The 13,872-nt window shown below is 38.8% G+C and overlaps 2 protein-coding genes across 3 annotated transcripts; one reads left to right on the forward strand and one right to left on the reverse strand.

Moving 5' to 3' along the window:
- Nucleotides 1–81: 81 nt before the first annotated feature.
- On the reverse strand, nucleotides 82–8,037 carry acad8 (acyl-CoA dehydrogenase family, member 8). The gene is made up of 11 exons (XM_032546236.1): nucleotides 7,719–8,037; nucleotides 7,117–7,217; nucleotides 6,447–6,616; nucleotides 6,194–6,303; nucleotides 5,980–6,056; nucleotides 5,207–5,344; nucleotides 4,969–5,104; nucleotides 3,701–3,798; nucleotides 3,431–3,583; nucleotides 2,279–2,381; nucleotides 82–2,198 (listed from the first exon to the last, which is right to left on the reverse strand). The coding sequence occupies exons 1-11, from the start codon at nucleotides 7,834–7,836 to the stop codon at nucleotides 2,143–2,145; spliced, it is 1,260 nt and encodes a 419-aa protein (XP_032402127.1). The 5' UTR covers nucleotides 7,837–8,037; the 3' UTR covers nucleotides 82–2,142.
- Nucleotides 8,038–8,713: 676 nt separating this feature from the next.
- thyn1 (thymocyte nuclear protein 1) lies at nucleotides 8,714–12,740 on the forward strand. 2 transcript variants are annotated; one of them, XM_032546239.1, is made up of 8 exons: nucleotides 8,714–8,837; nucleotides 9,419–9,535; nucleotides 9,769–9,938; nucleotides 10,041–10,109; nucleotides 10,206–10,298; nucleotides 11,361–11,456; nucleotides 11,543–11,693; nucleotides 11,771–12,740. In XM_032546239.1, exons 2-8 carry the CDS (start codon nucleotides 9,487–9,489, stop codon nucleotides 11,815–11,817), a joined length of 675 nt encoding a protein of 224 aa, XP_032402130.1. In that variant the 5' UTR covers nucleotides 8,714–8,837; nucleotides 9,419–9,486; the 3' UTR covers nucleotides 11,818–12,740. The 2 variants fall into 2 exon arrangements, with proteins under 2 accessions (XP_032402130.1, XP_032402129.1); XM_032546238.1 differs by having other exon boundaries at nucleotides 8,721–8,837; nucleotides 9,416–9,535.
- Nucleotides 12,741–13,872: the final 1,132 nt, after the last annotated feature.

Here is a 13,872-nt window from a genome sequence, read left to right on the forward strand (position 1 = left end):
ATTGTTTGACCACTAATGTGAGTTTTATATTTTGAACAATACAAAAAAAAAATGACCAAAGTGTGAATCAGGCACAATATATTTGTTTTGAGGAAGATTAGATGTTTTATTATGGAGTGCAAACACAACCTTTCCGCTGACCCCAGACTAGAAATCTGGATAAAAACACACTCAAAATGCACTTACAACATCAGACGGGACATGGAAGGCCACTTGGAACAAAAATGTGTTACTGACACCAACGTTTGACTCTTTACAAACTAACATTTTAAAGACATCTAATTTTATAAAGCTATTTGTAGTAGCATAAAATTTACATTTTTTCAGTAACTAGTGAATGTAACTTTGCATTCTAAGCTCATAAACTGTGACAGTGATGTTGTCTTCAAACCTTTATCCCTCAGTTTAATTAGCCTTAAACTTCTATCTACCATCTGGGCTGTTTATAGTTTGCTTTTCTCAGCCCAAACCTCAGCTTGACATTGTAAAAAAAAAAAAAAAAAGCATTAAGTCATGATTTTCAGCGCGTAAAGAAATATTTACCGACTTATAAAGTTCTTTTGTTTTGGTGTATTTGTCAAATGTTTTATATCATACTGTACTAATTTTAATATCAGAGAAATATAGCAGAGACAAACGCCTCCAAACCAACCACGCTCTACATGATAAAGTCATTTCTGCCTTATTTTTAAATCATCCACTGTGGTCCGCTGCATTTTGGAAATCTGAGTTCAATTTCATTTCCAACGCTCAGGCATGAGTACTGCCAGAAACTGACGATATGAACTAGGCCGAAAACAATACAAAAATACCCAAAGGCATTCTTCAACCTAAAGAAGTTCTATTACAATGAAAAACAAATTCACCTACACCTATCAGTCTGGAAAGAGTTACAAAACATTTCAGTGAGCCGTCTCGTCCACAAATGGAGGACGAAGCAGAGGAGTGTCCAGCATAACCAAACTACTCTGCCTGCCAAAGTTAATCGACTCATCCAGGAGGTCACAGAGGTGGATTTGGTGGGTCTCAAGACTTTTTGTAAAAAGCAGTCTTCAATGAAGTGATGAGACAGAAGTGGACGTTTTGTAAAGTGTGTGTACCGTTACATCTGATATAAAAAGATGAAAACGTTGTACACCTGCAAAACAATCGTTTAACATGTTTCTCTCTCTCTGGGTCTCCTGGGCTTAAATATGTTTCTGTTGAGCATTTCAAGAGGTAAAGATGGGTTGTTTGTATAGAATTGAGATATTATGGTAACTTTAGCATTTTAGTACAGAAAAAAAAAAATCCTGTACACTGCAAAATTAAAAAATCTTACCAAGCACTTTTATTTAGTTTTTAAGTGCAAATATCTTAACACACCTAAAGTGAGACAAAACTAACTTACAAGTAACTTCTCTGCAAGTTATTGTAACTTGTTTTAAGTGAAGAATTTGTTAACTTTGATTTTTTTTTTTTTAAAGTACCAGTAAGACTGGTGGATTTTTTTACTTCTATCTTGTTATAAGTGAAATAATCTCCCAGTGAAACTAGAACTTGTTCTTATCAATTTTAAGGGATTGTTGACTTAGAAGAAGCTCTTTGAAGAAAAGTTACTTGTAAGTTAGTTTTGCCTTATTTTAATTGTACGAAGATATTTGCAAGACAAAACTACTTGGTAGGACTTTGTGTTTTTGCAGTGTAAGAGGAGTGTTCTGGAAATGAAATCTTGACCTTAAACTACCATTATATCTGTCTATTACTTTGCAAAATCTGAGCAGAAGACCAGTTTTGTGTTTTTTTTTGTTTTTTTACTTAGGCAGATAAATCAGAAAAACATTTATGTGGCCAATATTTTAGTTTTAATGAGCTATGATTGTAGACTTTTATACATGAAAACCTGTGCAGTTACTGATAAGGCGCTGCACTTTGCACTAGAGGATAATCTTGATTTCCACTTTAAGAGCCCTGTCACAGCTCCTAACTCAGCAAATAATCTGACGCCTTACCTCAAAAATAACATCTCATTTACACCAACCTCTCTGATAATTTCTGTCAAAACTGGAAGAAGTGTGATCAGGACCGGCCACACCGTCGCAATAAATCAAGACCACAACTACGCGGTCCACCGTTCGTCTGGACGGGGGAGGAACAGATTTATCACGACTCTGTGAGTAGGTTTCGAGAAATAATCATCCTCATCACCTCGTTGGTTCCTGCAGGAGACAATAAAAGATGTTGGCCCATAAATCAAACGGAGAGCTGCTGCGGAAGCAAAAGGAGAACAGGAACCCACCCTCAAGAATCTGATGGACTCGGATGTCCCGCACAAACTGCTGCACTGCGTAATCCTTTAGGTAACCGTAGCCACCGTGCATCTGGAGCGCCTGGTTGCAGACCTGCGGAATAAGAAGACGTGAGAATAGTTTGGAGAAAACTTTTTGGGACGCATTTGCAAACTAAACCGGTGGGATAATCCCGGTTGTGAATGATGACCAATCAGTTTCATCCGTCGATGGGAGAGTTTCGGAGTAAGAGGTTTACCAACACCAGGAAGGGATTCAGAATCCACTTCTGATATTAAATTTGCTTTTTGTCTGTTGTCCCACAAAATAAAAGCTGTTTAACTCAAATAAGAGGAGTTTGTGTTTGTTTTTTTAAAAGGTCCTACTGACCCAGATGTAGAAAGGTTTCTATAATGAAAAAAGTTGTTTAGCCGCCAGCAGAAACCCAGCATTACCATTTTCTAGTGAGTTTCCACTCAAAAGTTTCTCTTAGCCTTTAGTTATTTTACTACCAGTTTTTTTTTTACTGAGATTTTATTTTTTAGGAGACAAACACAAAACTTGTACATGATTAAACATGTCACGATAAGCAATTAATCAATCCGATTATAAATTCAAATGAGCCCATTCATTTCCATTGTAATAATGAATATTTTCTGAAGGGCAATTTTGTTTACAGAGACATTATAATTCATTTTATTTATTCTTTCCATTTATCATGTTTGGTTGTCTTGTTTTTATATTGGATATATCTAAATATCCAAAATAAATGTTATGTACAAAATTTAAGTTTGGTGGTCTTCGAGAGGGAAAACATGCATTATTATTCCAATATCAATGTTTTTACTTGAAAATAGTCTCAAAACGACAATATTATCGCTTATTGTGATAATTACAGGGACAATTTATCGCCCAGCAAAATTTATCATCATGGCATTTATTATTTTTCTAACAAAAATCCCACCATGGACTTGTATTCAAACCCCCTTACCTTGGATAGCTGTAAATAAAATTAGCAAACAGTCGGTCTTTGTGTGACTTGATCTCAATATAAACACAGCTGCTCTGTGAATAAATGGAAAATCACCCTAAAGACCCCATCCCAACTTTAAAACATGGTGGTGGCAGCACCGTGCCGTGGGAATTATTTCAGTCCGACTCACGTTGAAGCACTCGTCCGTAACGAAAAGCTTGGCCATGGAGCAGAGCGAAACGGCGTCGGCTCGGTTCTCCTGCAGCGCCGTGGCGGCCTCGCGCACCAGCAGGCGAGACGCCACCAGCTTGGTGGCCATTTCTGCCAGTTTGAACTGCAGAAACTACACGAGCGGTGGAGAAACAGACACATAGAAAAACACACAAAAAAAACAACAAAAGTTGCATCTTACTGTTATTTTCGGGGTTCCTGCGCGAGTGCGAAAACCGAAGCTGCTTACTTGGTTGTTGGCGAGCGTTTCGCCAAACTGCTTCCGCACCAACAGGTGATCCTTCGCAAGCAGCACGGAGGCGTGCGCTGCTCCCAGAGAACAGGAAGCTGAAGATGGAGAACACAGAGTAAAAAAAAAAAAAAAACATAAAATAGAAAACAGCTTCACTGACTAAAGATTTTTGTCACTAATCCTGAATTTTTCTTTTTTTTTTTTTTTTACATCTACAAAATCAAGTATATGCTAATCCAGAGAAAACAAGCCATTACTCATGCTTTCGACACCTCATGACTTCACTACAATATGCACATTATTGATGCAAAAACCTGCCTGCATTATCCTCCTTCTGGGCTGACGAGGAAACACTTCTGCATCTGTACCAGCTTTAAAGCTGCAGATACATTTAGAATGTCACAATGTTACTTTGTTTTTAAATCAAAATAAAAAAAACAAAAGCTATTAATTCTCAATCAATTACAAATTTATTGATGGAACTTGACTTAATGTCGTATTTTGATTGTTGATTCTATGTTGCATTGTGTTTCTGTGTTTGATATGATGTAAGCACTTTGAAATGCCTTGCTGCTGAAATGTGCTATACAAATAAAATTTGATTTTGATTTTGACTTAATGTGTAGGCCTGTCATATGAGCACATTTTGCTGGATGATAAATTGTCCCAGAAATGTATTGCGATAAACGATGATATTGTTGTTTTGAGACCATTTTCAAGTAATACAATGAAGCACATTCTCTATTTAACACTGGAACTGGAAGACATTTTAATTTTCCAAGATAAAGTAACAAAAACAACAGAAGCAAGAAATAAAATGAATTATGAAGTGTCTATAAATAAAATGATTCTCAAAGCAACGGCTAGTTGAGACCAAAGCACCAGACTGAAGACTTTTGTCATCCAGTTTTTGGTAGAAAAAAAAGGGAGAGAAAAAACAGCAAATTATGCTCATTCTCATTTATCAATTGATTTATTGGGGTGTCTCATTTTCTGTAAAGTGCCTTCAAATGACAATTGTTGTGAATTGATGCTACATGACTAAACTGAATTGAATGTGATGAGGGTTTTTTCCTTTAAATGCACTAAAAATAATGGAATAAAATAGTTGCATTTTCTTTTATTTATTCTATTTCAGCAGATATATGCACACTAACAAATTCTGACTCTACTCTCTGATCGTTGTATTGCATTTTGCACCGTATTCCACTTTTTCTTTTAGCTAAACATTTGGATATCCTAAACTGGTGTGACTTCCTCCTCACCGACATTAATCCTGCCTCCATTCAGGCCCTTCATCGCGATGTTGAAGCCCTGTCCTTCCTCGCCCAGCCGGTTGGTCGCCGGGACGGCACAGTCCTCGAATATCACGGCCCTGGTTGGCTGAGAGTTCCAGCCTACCTGGAGAGGAGCGCAGTCAGACCGGCCGGGTCAAATCTGCCATCTAGCGGCTGACTGGAGCACTGCAACATTCAGTACATTTCAAGTCAAACAGCACTCTACCTTTTTCTCCTTCTTGCCAAAACTGAGGCCTGGTGTTCCCTTCTCCACCACCAAACATGAGATTCCTTTAGCCCCCTTGCCTCCCGTTCTGCACATCACAACATACACGTCGGTGTCTCCTCCCCCACTGATAAACGCCTGAGAGAGAGAGAGTGAAAAAAAAAAGAGTTTCAGTCGCACCAAAGCCTTACAAACGACAAAAATCACTTTGCAAGGCTGCTCTGATCTGAGCTTTTACGCTGATATTTTATCACATTACAACCACAACTTAAAATCCCAGCAGTTAGTCAGTTGATGTGATAGACGAACACAAAGGAGCAAATAATCATGAAGTTTAAAGATGATACGTGGCGAATATGTCGGCCTGTCATAGCAAATTTGCTGGACTATAAATTGTCCCGGGAATTATTGCGATAAACGATAATATTGTTGTTTCGAGACCATTTTCAACCAATATGTTAGCAACGGCATAATAATGCAAGTTTGCCCTCTGAAAGACCAATAAAGTTCAGTTTTGTACAGAACACTCAACACTGGAACTGGAAGATTTTTTAAATATCCAAAATGAAACACAACAACAACAACAACAACCAAAAACAATAAATAAAAAGGAAATAAAACCAATAAAGGATTATATTTTATCCTATTTATCCTTTTCCTTCCACATCTAAGTTACTCACTACTTTTTTGTGACGGCCTATTAAATAAAATCCTAATAAAATGCATTTAAGTCTCTGGGTATAATGTGACAAAATGCTGAAAATGTTACTTACCTTGGAGCCATTTAACACATAATGGTCCCCGTTCCGCTGAGCGGATGTGAGGAGTGAAGCGGCGTCGCTGCCACTGCCTGAAATAACATGTCTCAGTTTTATTCTCTAAGGTCCTGAACGTCCGGCGCAAACAATTCAGGGTTCGTTCACAAACTTTATCCACACAATTTCCCTAATATCTTTGTCATTCTCGACGTGGTGCATGGAGGCTGACCTGGTTCAGTCAGACAGTAGGATGCAAACTTTTCCATGGAGCAGAGGTCAGGACAGAAGCTCTCCCTCTGCTCGTCATTCCCAAAGGTGTCAATCATCCAGGCACACATGCTGCAAGATGAGCAAGTTCATCCATATAAGTTCAAACGACTGAGTTTTACTTTTTATGTACATAAATGCATATATAAATATAAATCTGTAGAACATTTAACTAGTTACAAAACAATAATGTCAGATATTTGATACGGCCATACTTGTGGATGCTAATGTAAGCTGTGGTGCTAACACATCCTGTGGACAGGGCCTCAAAAATGATGGACGTGTCCAGACGAGAGAGGCCTGACCCCCCGACCTCCGGCCGAGTGTAGATCCCACCGAACCCTAACTGGGCCGCTTTCCGCATCGTCTCCACTGGGAAGACTTCCTGCGGGGGGAGGTGGGGACAGAAAACACTTTCAGAAGGCAGATGCTGCGATATTTTATAAAGTTGAAAACAGATCCAGGAATGCAACTTATTACTAATTTAACTATTCCAAGCAAAAAAAACAACAAAGAAATCCAAAAAACGTTCATATTCTCAGGATTTTAAAGAAAACTGTATCATATGCCATGGTGGAAATATAAAGATAAGCTTATTTTAGATGGCATGCCAATTTTTTTTTATAAAACAATTGTCTTCGTAACAGTTGAAATGGTTTTAATTGGCAGTAAGTTCAAACTGCTCTTTTGTCATAGTGGAATGATTATACAACACACCACTTGTACTAATAATATTTACTACTAACTTAACAATTTAAATATAGCCCAGGGTCTGAATCTATTTTGTGTGCAATGTTGGCACACATAATAGATCTCACTAGACAGAGCATGTAGTTTTCCAGGTTGTGAACTACCTGAACACCAAGGAAAACGCTGCAACTGTACCTTTTGGTCCCACTCTGCCATGTGTGGAGCCATTTCATTGGCTGCAAAGTCAAAGGCCACTTTCTGAAACTCCTTCTGCTCGTCTGTGAGTCCATATGAAGCTGTCCACGGAGAGACACAGGGGTCAGAAATAATGTTTACTGTAAAACTGTTCATTTATTTTACAATGCAATATTAGTTCGGTTTAGATATTTTAAGACATATCTTAAAACTTTTCACCAGCACCGTTGTGGTTTTCTATAGCTTTGTAAATAAAACCTGACTTGACGAGAGTTTGTTGAACTCAAAAAGCCGAATTATGCAAGTGGTGTTTTAAATCTGATGGTACTCCAGAGGGGGAGCGGCTTTAAAGAGGGGCGTGTAGCCTCTTCTGCTTCGCCACTGGAGGCCCACAGAGACTAAACTAACCAATGACAGCCAGCTGAGAGATGACAGCGTGCGAAATGCATTCTCTTTTATTGAACTGGTTACTAAATATTGGCTTAAATGTTGGGAAGAAGTGGCGTTAGCCTGTTAGCTAACATACTAGCATTACAGATTTTATTTCCCCAAGAGCTACAGTATAAATAAACTATCACAGCTGCCATGATTTATAAACTTACGGTCAATACACGAAGCTATCCCTCGTTTCTGAGAGTTTCTGTTAAACATCAAACGGTGGTTCCGACAGAAGTTGCATCCAAGCCGGGTTATTCTTGACAGAGGTCCGAGGGCGGCCATGTTTACCTCCACAGTTACAACACTGGGTGCGCTCCTTGACAGTCAGCCGGGGAATCAGCTGAGGTTATCGGATAACAAGGGAGGAGTTTTCTTTTTAAATGGATGTCAGAGCTTTATTCTAGAACTTCTTCATGAAACATTTCTCGAGCAAACTTTCTTGTTTTATTTCTGATCAGTGATCACGTTCAGCTTGCTTCCGTGTCATGCTCTCGCTGTCGCTGGTTTGAATGGAGGAAACGACTCCTACTTCTCGACTCCAGCTGCTTCCCCGAGTAACATTTCGAGCGCATGCACCTCTATGGTTTGGCTGCTGGGTAATGTATTTTTCCTTAAGTCCTCCCATGCCATACCACACTGTGATAAACTACATAAACTACTGCTTCCTGTATTTTAATGTCAAGTAACTTTTTATGATGGACTGTTGTAAATCATAATAATGATAATAAAATACTCGGAAATAAAAGCAAACAAATTTTGTCCCAGAAGGACTAAACAGCCAACAAGATTATGTTGCATTTGACATACCTCGGAAAGTTGGGCTCCAAGTCATCTTTCCGAGTGGATTAGTTATTCTCATTTTTTTAAGCTGTCAGTAGTGCTTTGCTGGCTGACGATAGTGTGCCTCATTTCATCAATAGTAATAGGAATCAGATATACTGGCCAGGTTTTTCAAGTGGCAAAAATAAACACAAGAAATATACAACCGAATCTTATTTATAGAAAATCGCCAGACTTTGTGCAAACACTGCACAAAACACAGACAGCATTTAAAACACATATGTGTCAATGAGTCACACAAAGTGTATTAATTAGCTCAGTAGAATAGGTTATACACGCTGTTGTATGAGGCAAGCTGTAAGAAAGTAAAAGTTTAAAACCCCGTTTTTCGCTTAACACTGAATGCAACATTAGCCAAATAGCTAGCGTCAGAAAATACATTTTGTTGACGTCACGCGCTGTGGGCATTTCGCGGGATTTGAAGGCCTGTCTGACTCAGGAAGGTATGACATTAGGCTTTACATTATTTATCCATACATTACGCTGGGTTTTTAGTTTATTTATTTTTTTAACTTAACGCATGTCATTAGGAGCACATAGTTCTCAATTCACGGCCTGGGTCGCAGTGTTTCACGTGTATTACGTAAACATTTATTTATTATACAAAAGCTGGAAAATAAACATGTTTCTTCCTGCGTTTTCTTTTTTTTTTATTAATCCCACAATTAAAATGTTAGTTGTTGTGGTTAGCAGGTACAGCTTCTAAACGTTTTGAACGAGCCTGGAAATTTTACGCAGCATAAACTTGTAAGATTAATATTTTAAGGAGGGCACACTGTAAAAAGAAAAATGAAAAAAAATAGTGTTTAATATTACAGTGCTGTGATAAAGTATTCGTCCCATGATAGATTTCTACTGCCTTTACTTTCGCCACACTTAAATAAACGTTACAGGTAACCACCCTTCCCCCAGTTTGTGGTTGTTGCTTCTTTTTTTTTTGCAATCAAATAAATACCCGTCATTTGTCTTTATATTTACCTGGACGCTAAAATTTGTTTGATAAAAGTCTATATATCTCAAGCAGGGGATAAAAGCACTGAATAGTACACAGAGTCCCAAGATCCTCCAGTGGATCTTTGCAGACTGTGAAGGATGCCCCCAAAGAAAAAGCCCAGAGTGAGAAAAGCATCTGCAAATTCAGGTAAGCATTTAAATTCCCTGCAGGATAAAACTTTTTATTAAATGTTATATGCATGTTTTATTTATTAAAAAATATATATGACAAGGCTTTAGTTATTTATGCTTACGTCATTTGTAAACCCATTAGTCAACACTATATTTGTCAAAAACTATGTTTGACAGCAACTAGAAAAAGAGACCTATTAAATACTCTCATTGCTTTCTTATTTCCTAATGAGCAATTGAACGTTGCAGGCAAAATCGTCGATGCCGAGAAAACCTCTGCAGCTGGCGGGAAGAGGGAAGCTGCAGCTCCTGATGCAAAAACCGGGAAGGTTTCTGAATCTGCAGGCTCTCCTGTTTTCGCCCGCTGGCTCATGAAGTCTGAGCCCGAGAGCCGCTTTGAAAACGGCGTCGACGTGAAGGTACAGAAAACAGGATCACCTTCTTCAGGAAACGAGAGGAATTATGGTCCTTGCCTGAGCGTTTCACGTCCACGCATCATTTATTATTATTTTTTTTTTCAGTTTGGCATCGAGGATCTGAAGGCTCTGCCCGATCAGACCGGCTGCTGGGACGGCGTCCGCAACTACCAGGTGTGTCGAGTTGATAATTTAACTCCGCTTTTATTTTGTAAAAAGAAAAAACCCCAAAAAAACTCTATGAGGAAAAGAGGAAATTCGTGTCTTCAGGCTCGTAACTTCATGAGGCAGATGAAAGTGGGGCAGCAGGCCTTCTTTTACCACAGCAACTGTAAGGAGCCGGGGATCGCAGGGGTCATGACAGTGAGTCACTCTTCTCCTGTTGAAGCATTAATAATAATAATAAAAAAGTATTCAGACCCCTGGAACAGTTCTGTGATTTTTTTTTTTCCTTTCTATAATTACAAAATTTTATGTATTTTATTAAGACCAACACAGAGTAGTGCATAATTATGAATGGAATCAAAAGTTATGCATGGTTTTGAGAATCTTTTACAAATATAAACCTGAAAAGCACCCTTAGCGGGGTATCAGCGCCTCCTTAAGCAGCCTTAAATTTATTTATGAAAGTTGAAGGCCTTACAATGTCTGAAATTGACTAAAGAAAATGTTAGTTGTCCTTAAATAAACAAATCACAGATCTTAAATTGTGTTGTGGTGGGACTATTTAATCTCATATAAATATAATCTCAGTAGTATATATGTATAATCTCATATATATCTCATATATATGTAGGATTTTCCTCCCAGGACTTTTCTTTAAGGCAAAACTTTGACATCTTGACTCACTGATTCTATGAGTCAAGGTTACCCGTAATACGCTGCTAATACTTGCTAGATATCGTAGCTAGCTAAATAGTTTACTTGCTAGCTCTTTTCTAGCTAGCAAGTAAACAAACAAGTCGTCAGCAACTGGCGTTCGAATCCCTAGCTAGCTTGCCAGCTAGCTAGAAAGCCATATGCCATTTTCATTATGTGAGGAGCACAATGCTGCTACCAAGAGCCACAAAAAGACCTTGGAAATTTCACAGTTTTGGTGCCCTGCATTTTTTTTGTACATCTCTCGTGATATGGGTCTTAAATTTAATTCGTAATGGTCTTCAAAGGGTCTTAAGAAGTCTTAAATTTGAGTTGGTGAAGCCTGCATAAGCCCTGCTTATACTCCTAAACAAAATCCAGTGCTGCCCATTAGTCACCTAAATTGTAAAATGCAGTGTTTTTAGATTTTTATTTATCAAATTTGGAAAACCCATGCATCATTTTTCCTCCACTTCACAATTATGGTGTATGATCAAGTTGGTATGACATATGAGTCCTTCTGGGAGGTACTGTAGGTTTGACGCTCAGCTCTGTTTCCTGGATCAGATCGTGAAGGAAGCCTATGTGGACCACACTCAGTTTGACAAGAAAGACTCTCACTACGATGCCAGCAGCACGCCGGACAACCCCAAGTGGAGCATGGTAAGTTAGGAACACGGTCCGTTCAGCGGTTGGTTAATAGTAAAGATTCCTCTTCGGAGCTGAGTTTTGGTTTCCCGGTTCCTCAGGTGGATGTTCAGTTTCAGAGAATGATGAAGCGTTTTGTTCCTCTGTGGGAGTTGAAGGAACACCACCTCCAGCACCGTGCCAACGGAGGACCTCTGAAGGACGCGGCTCTGTTCACCAGGGCCCGGCTCTCCGTTCAGCCTCTCACTCCAGGTCTGTACGAACCAGTCACTGTGGTTTTATGTCACAGTCCCAACCTGGTTCTAATTGCTTTTTTTTTTTTTCCATAGAGGAGTTTGACTTCATTTTGAGTCTGGAGGACAAAGAGCCACTGTGAAGGACTGGGTTCATGACGCTGTGAAACCATTCACTATTTAGAATAATAAATTAGTTTGTTTTGACCAGAGATTTCTTCTGGGAGCTTGCTTTAGCAGGAATACATTAAACTGTTGCATGTAAGAAGGATGCATTCACAACATACGGACAACATGACACCACACGCGCAAGTTCTGCTTGATGACTATCTTTGGTTTTAGCTGTCAAGTTGTCAACGCGCGAAATCTTAAATGTATGCGTGATATACGAAAGAAAAAATGACGCAGTGCTTTGCTACTGATTGTGAACACTATGAGAAATAGATAATGTCCAAGGGTATCACATTTCCCAGGTCAAGAACAGTTTTAATAAAAAAAATAGTGAGGTCAGTTATGCTAGCTTGACTCTGACAACCTTAGCATGTAGATGTGCTGTGGAATTTGGACATTTGAACATTATACGTTTGACTTTCTTCTAAACACAAATTAGAATTTTGTTACCAACCAATACAAGAATCATTTTATGTTGTTCATAAGGCGAAAATGAAAATTGTGCACAATGCTGATCTAAATTATGCGACTCGTGTTTGCTTGACAGGAAGTGATGATGAAAAATGCAGCAACGACTTCACCGAGTTGAACGCGATTACATCAGGGAAGGCAACTCTTTCTTTCCTTTTCTTTTTTTTTGGTGAGTTATGCATTTTTAAAGAGAGAAAAAGGAGACACATCTGTGGAATTCATGGTTATTCTTTTATATTAAAAAAATGTGAAACACTTATTCTGCCTTTATCTTAGCAAAGAGATGCATTTCTGTTTTCTCAGGCAGAGACTCTAACTATGTATTATAATGTTGAAATAGAGATGGATTTTCCTCCTTGGATCTGCTACCCATCTAGGACAATTAAAGATATGGAAGTTCAGAACAATAAAACAAAAACCATGAGTTTAATTTGTAGTACAGTTATGTGTTGCGCTACCTGAGTGCTAACATTTGCAGATAGGAATTCCTCAAAGAGAGTTAGCAATTGTTAGCACTGGTGCCTTACAGGAAGAAGTCTCGTCCAGAGACCTTGCCTCAGTTTTCTTTTCGTATGAGGAACATTCTTTTTGAAAGAGGCTAAATGCTGGTTTTATTTTAGAGGCAGCATTTTTCTTTTAAATCTGAGCTCGTGTACATTTGAATAAAATTGTGTTTTTAACTGGGGATCAGACAGAGAGCCATAGTTCAGCTTTCTGTTGCGTCGCAGTACCTGATCTCATTTGAAAGAACGCCTGTCCTTGGGCACATCTGCTCCTCATCAGGCTTGGCACAGTTCGTAACGAGACAATTCAAAGCGGAGCTAAGTCTCTCTGGTGAGATGTTCTGTCGGAGCACAGCTCCTCCTCTACATTATCCAGCAGCCCCTTTTGTCTCCCTGCATTAAGATTTAATAACCTGAATGTCAGCGTGCAGATCAGCAGTAATACCAGCCGACACTATGATAACGGCAACACGCCATTGTGGTGTTTGCGGTACGTCCAGAAATCCTTCCCCAAATCTGTTTAACAGAAACACAAGGCATCTTCATTTGACTACATACAGCAGCCGCACAGCCTTGGGCCTGACAAGCGGGCTGCATAAATATTCTATACCCTTGATGTGAGGCATCATTTTCATTAACTGGTTTCTAAAGACATTTAACCAGTTACACTAGTTGTAATACTCTGCTGCACAAGCTCAAAAAGACAAAGAAGCTGAGTTTGCCAACTAGTGCAACTTTTATCTGCTAGCTTACTAACAGCGTCAAAGGCCTACTAGATGGACGGAGCGACACACAATGCAACAATATAGCAATTACCCTAAAATCCAGTGATTTGGTGGATGAGCTTGTCAAAGCTTATTTTAACCACATTATTCAAGCCGTTGAACAAAATAAGCCCAACTAGTTAACTAGTGAAGATTTAGGAACCTACTTACACATTGTCATTTTATATTAAAACGTCTATGTTGTAATTTTTAACAAAAACACAGACTTGCTAACTGGCACACCTTGCTAGTACAGGGTTGGACTTCCTTTCTCCTTTAAACGTTCTCC

This window comes from Xiphophorus hellerii, chromosome 18 (assembly GCF_003331165.1).
Source record: "Xiphophorus hellerii strain 12219 chromosome 18, Xiphophorus_hellerii-4.1, whole genome shotgun sequence".
Lineage (NCBI taxonomy): Eukaryota > Metazoa > Chordata > Actinopteri > Cyprinodontiformes > Poeciliidae > Xiphophorus > Xiphophorus hellerii.

Bases quoted from the DNA above. Each gene is read 5' to 3' on its own strand.
- acad8 (XM_032546236.1), bottom strand. From the start codon at position 7,836: ATGGCCGCCCTCGGACCTCTGTCAAGAATAACCCGGCTTGGATGCAAC. The intron at 6,617-7,116 runs GTACAGTTGCAG...CTCCCCCCGCAG, and splicing joins TGGCAGAGTGGGACCAAAAG to GAAGTCTTCCCAGTGGAGAC. The intron at 2,199-2,278 runs GTGGGTTCCTGT...TGTCTCCTGCAG, and splicing joins AGTCCATCAGATTCTTGAGG to GAACCAACGAGGTGATGAGG.
- thyn1 (XM_032546239.1), top strand. From the start codon at position 9,487: ATGCCCCCAAAGAAAAAGCCCAGAGTGAGAAAAGCATCTGCAAATTCA. The intron at 9,939-10,040 runs GTACAGAAAACA...TTTTTTTTTCAG, and splicing joins AAAACGGCGTCGACGTGAAG to TTTGGCATCGAGGATCTGAA. The intron at 11,457-11,542 runs GTAAGTTAGGAA...CCGGTTCCTCAG, and splicing joins ACAACCCCAAGTGGAGCATG to GTGGATGTTCAGTTTCAGAG.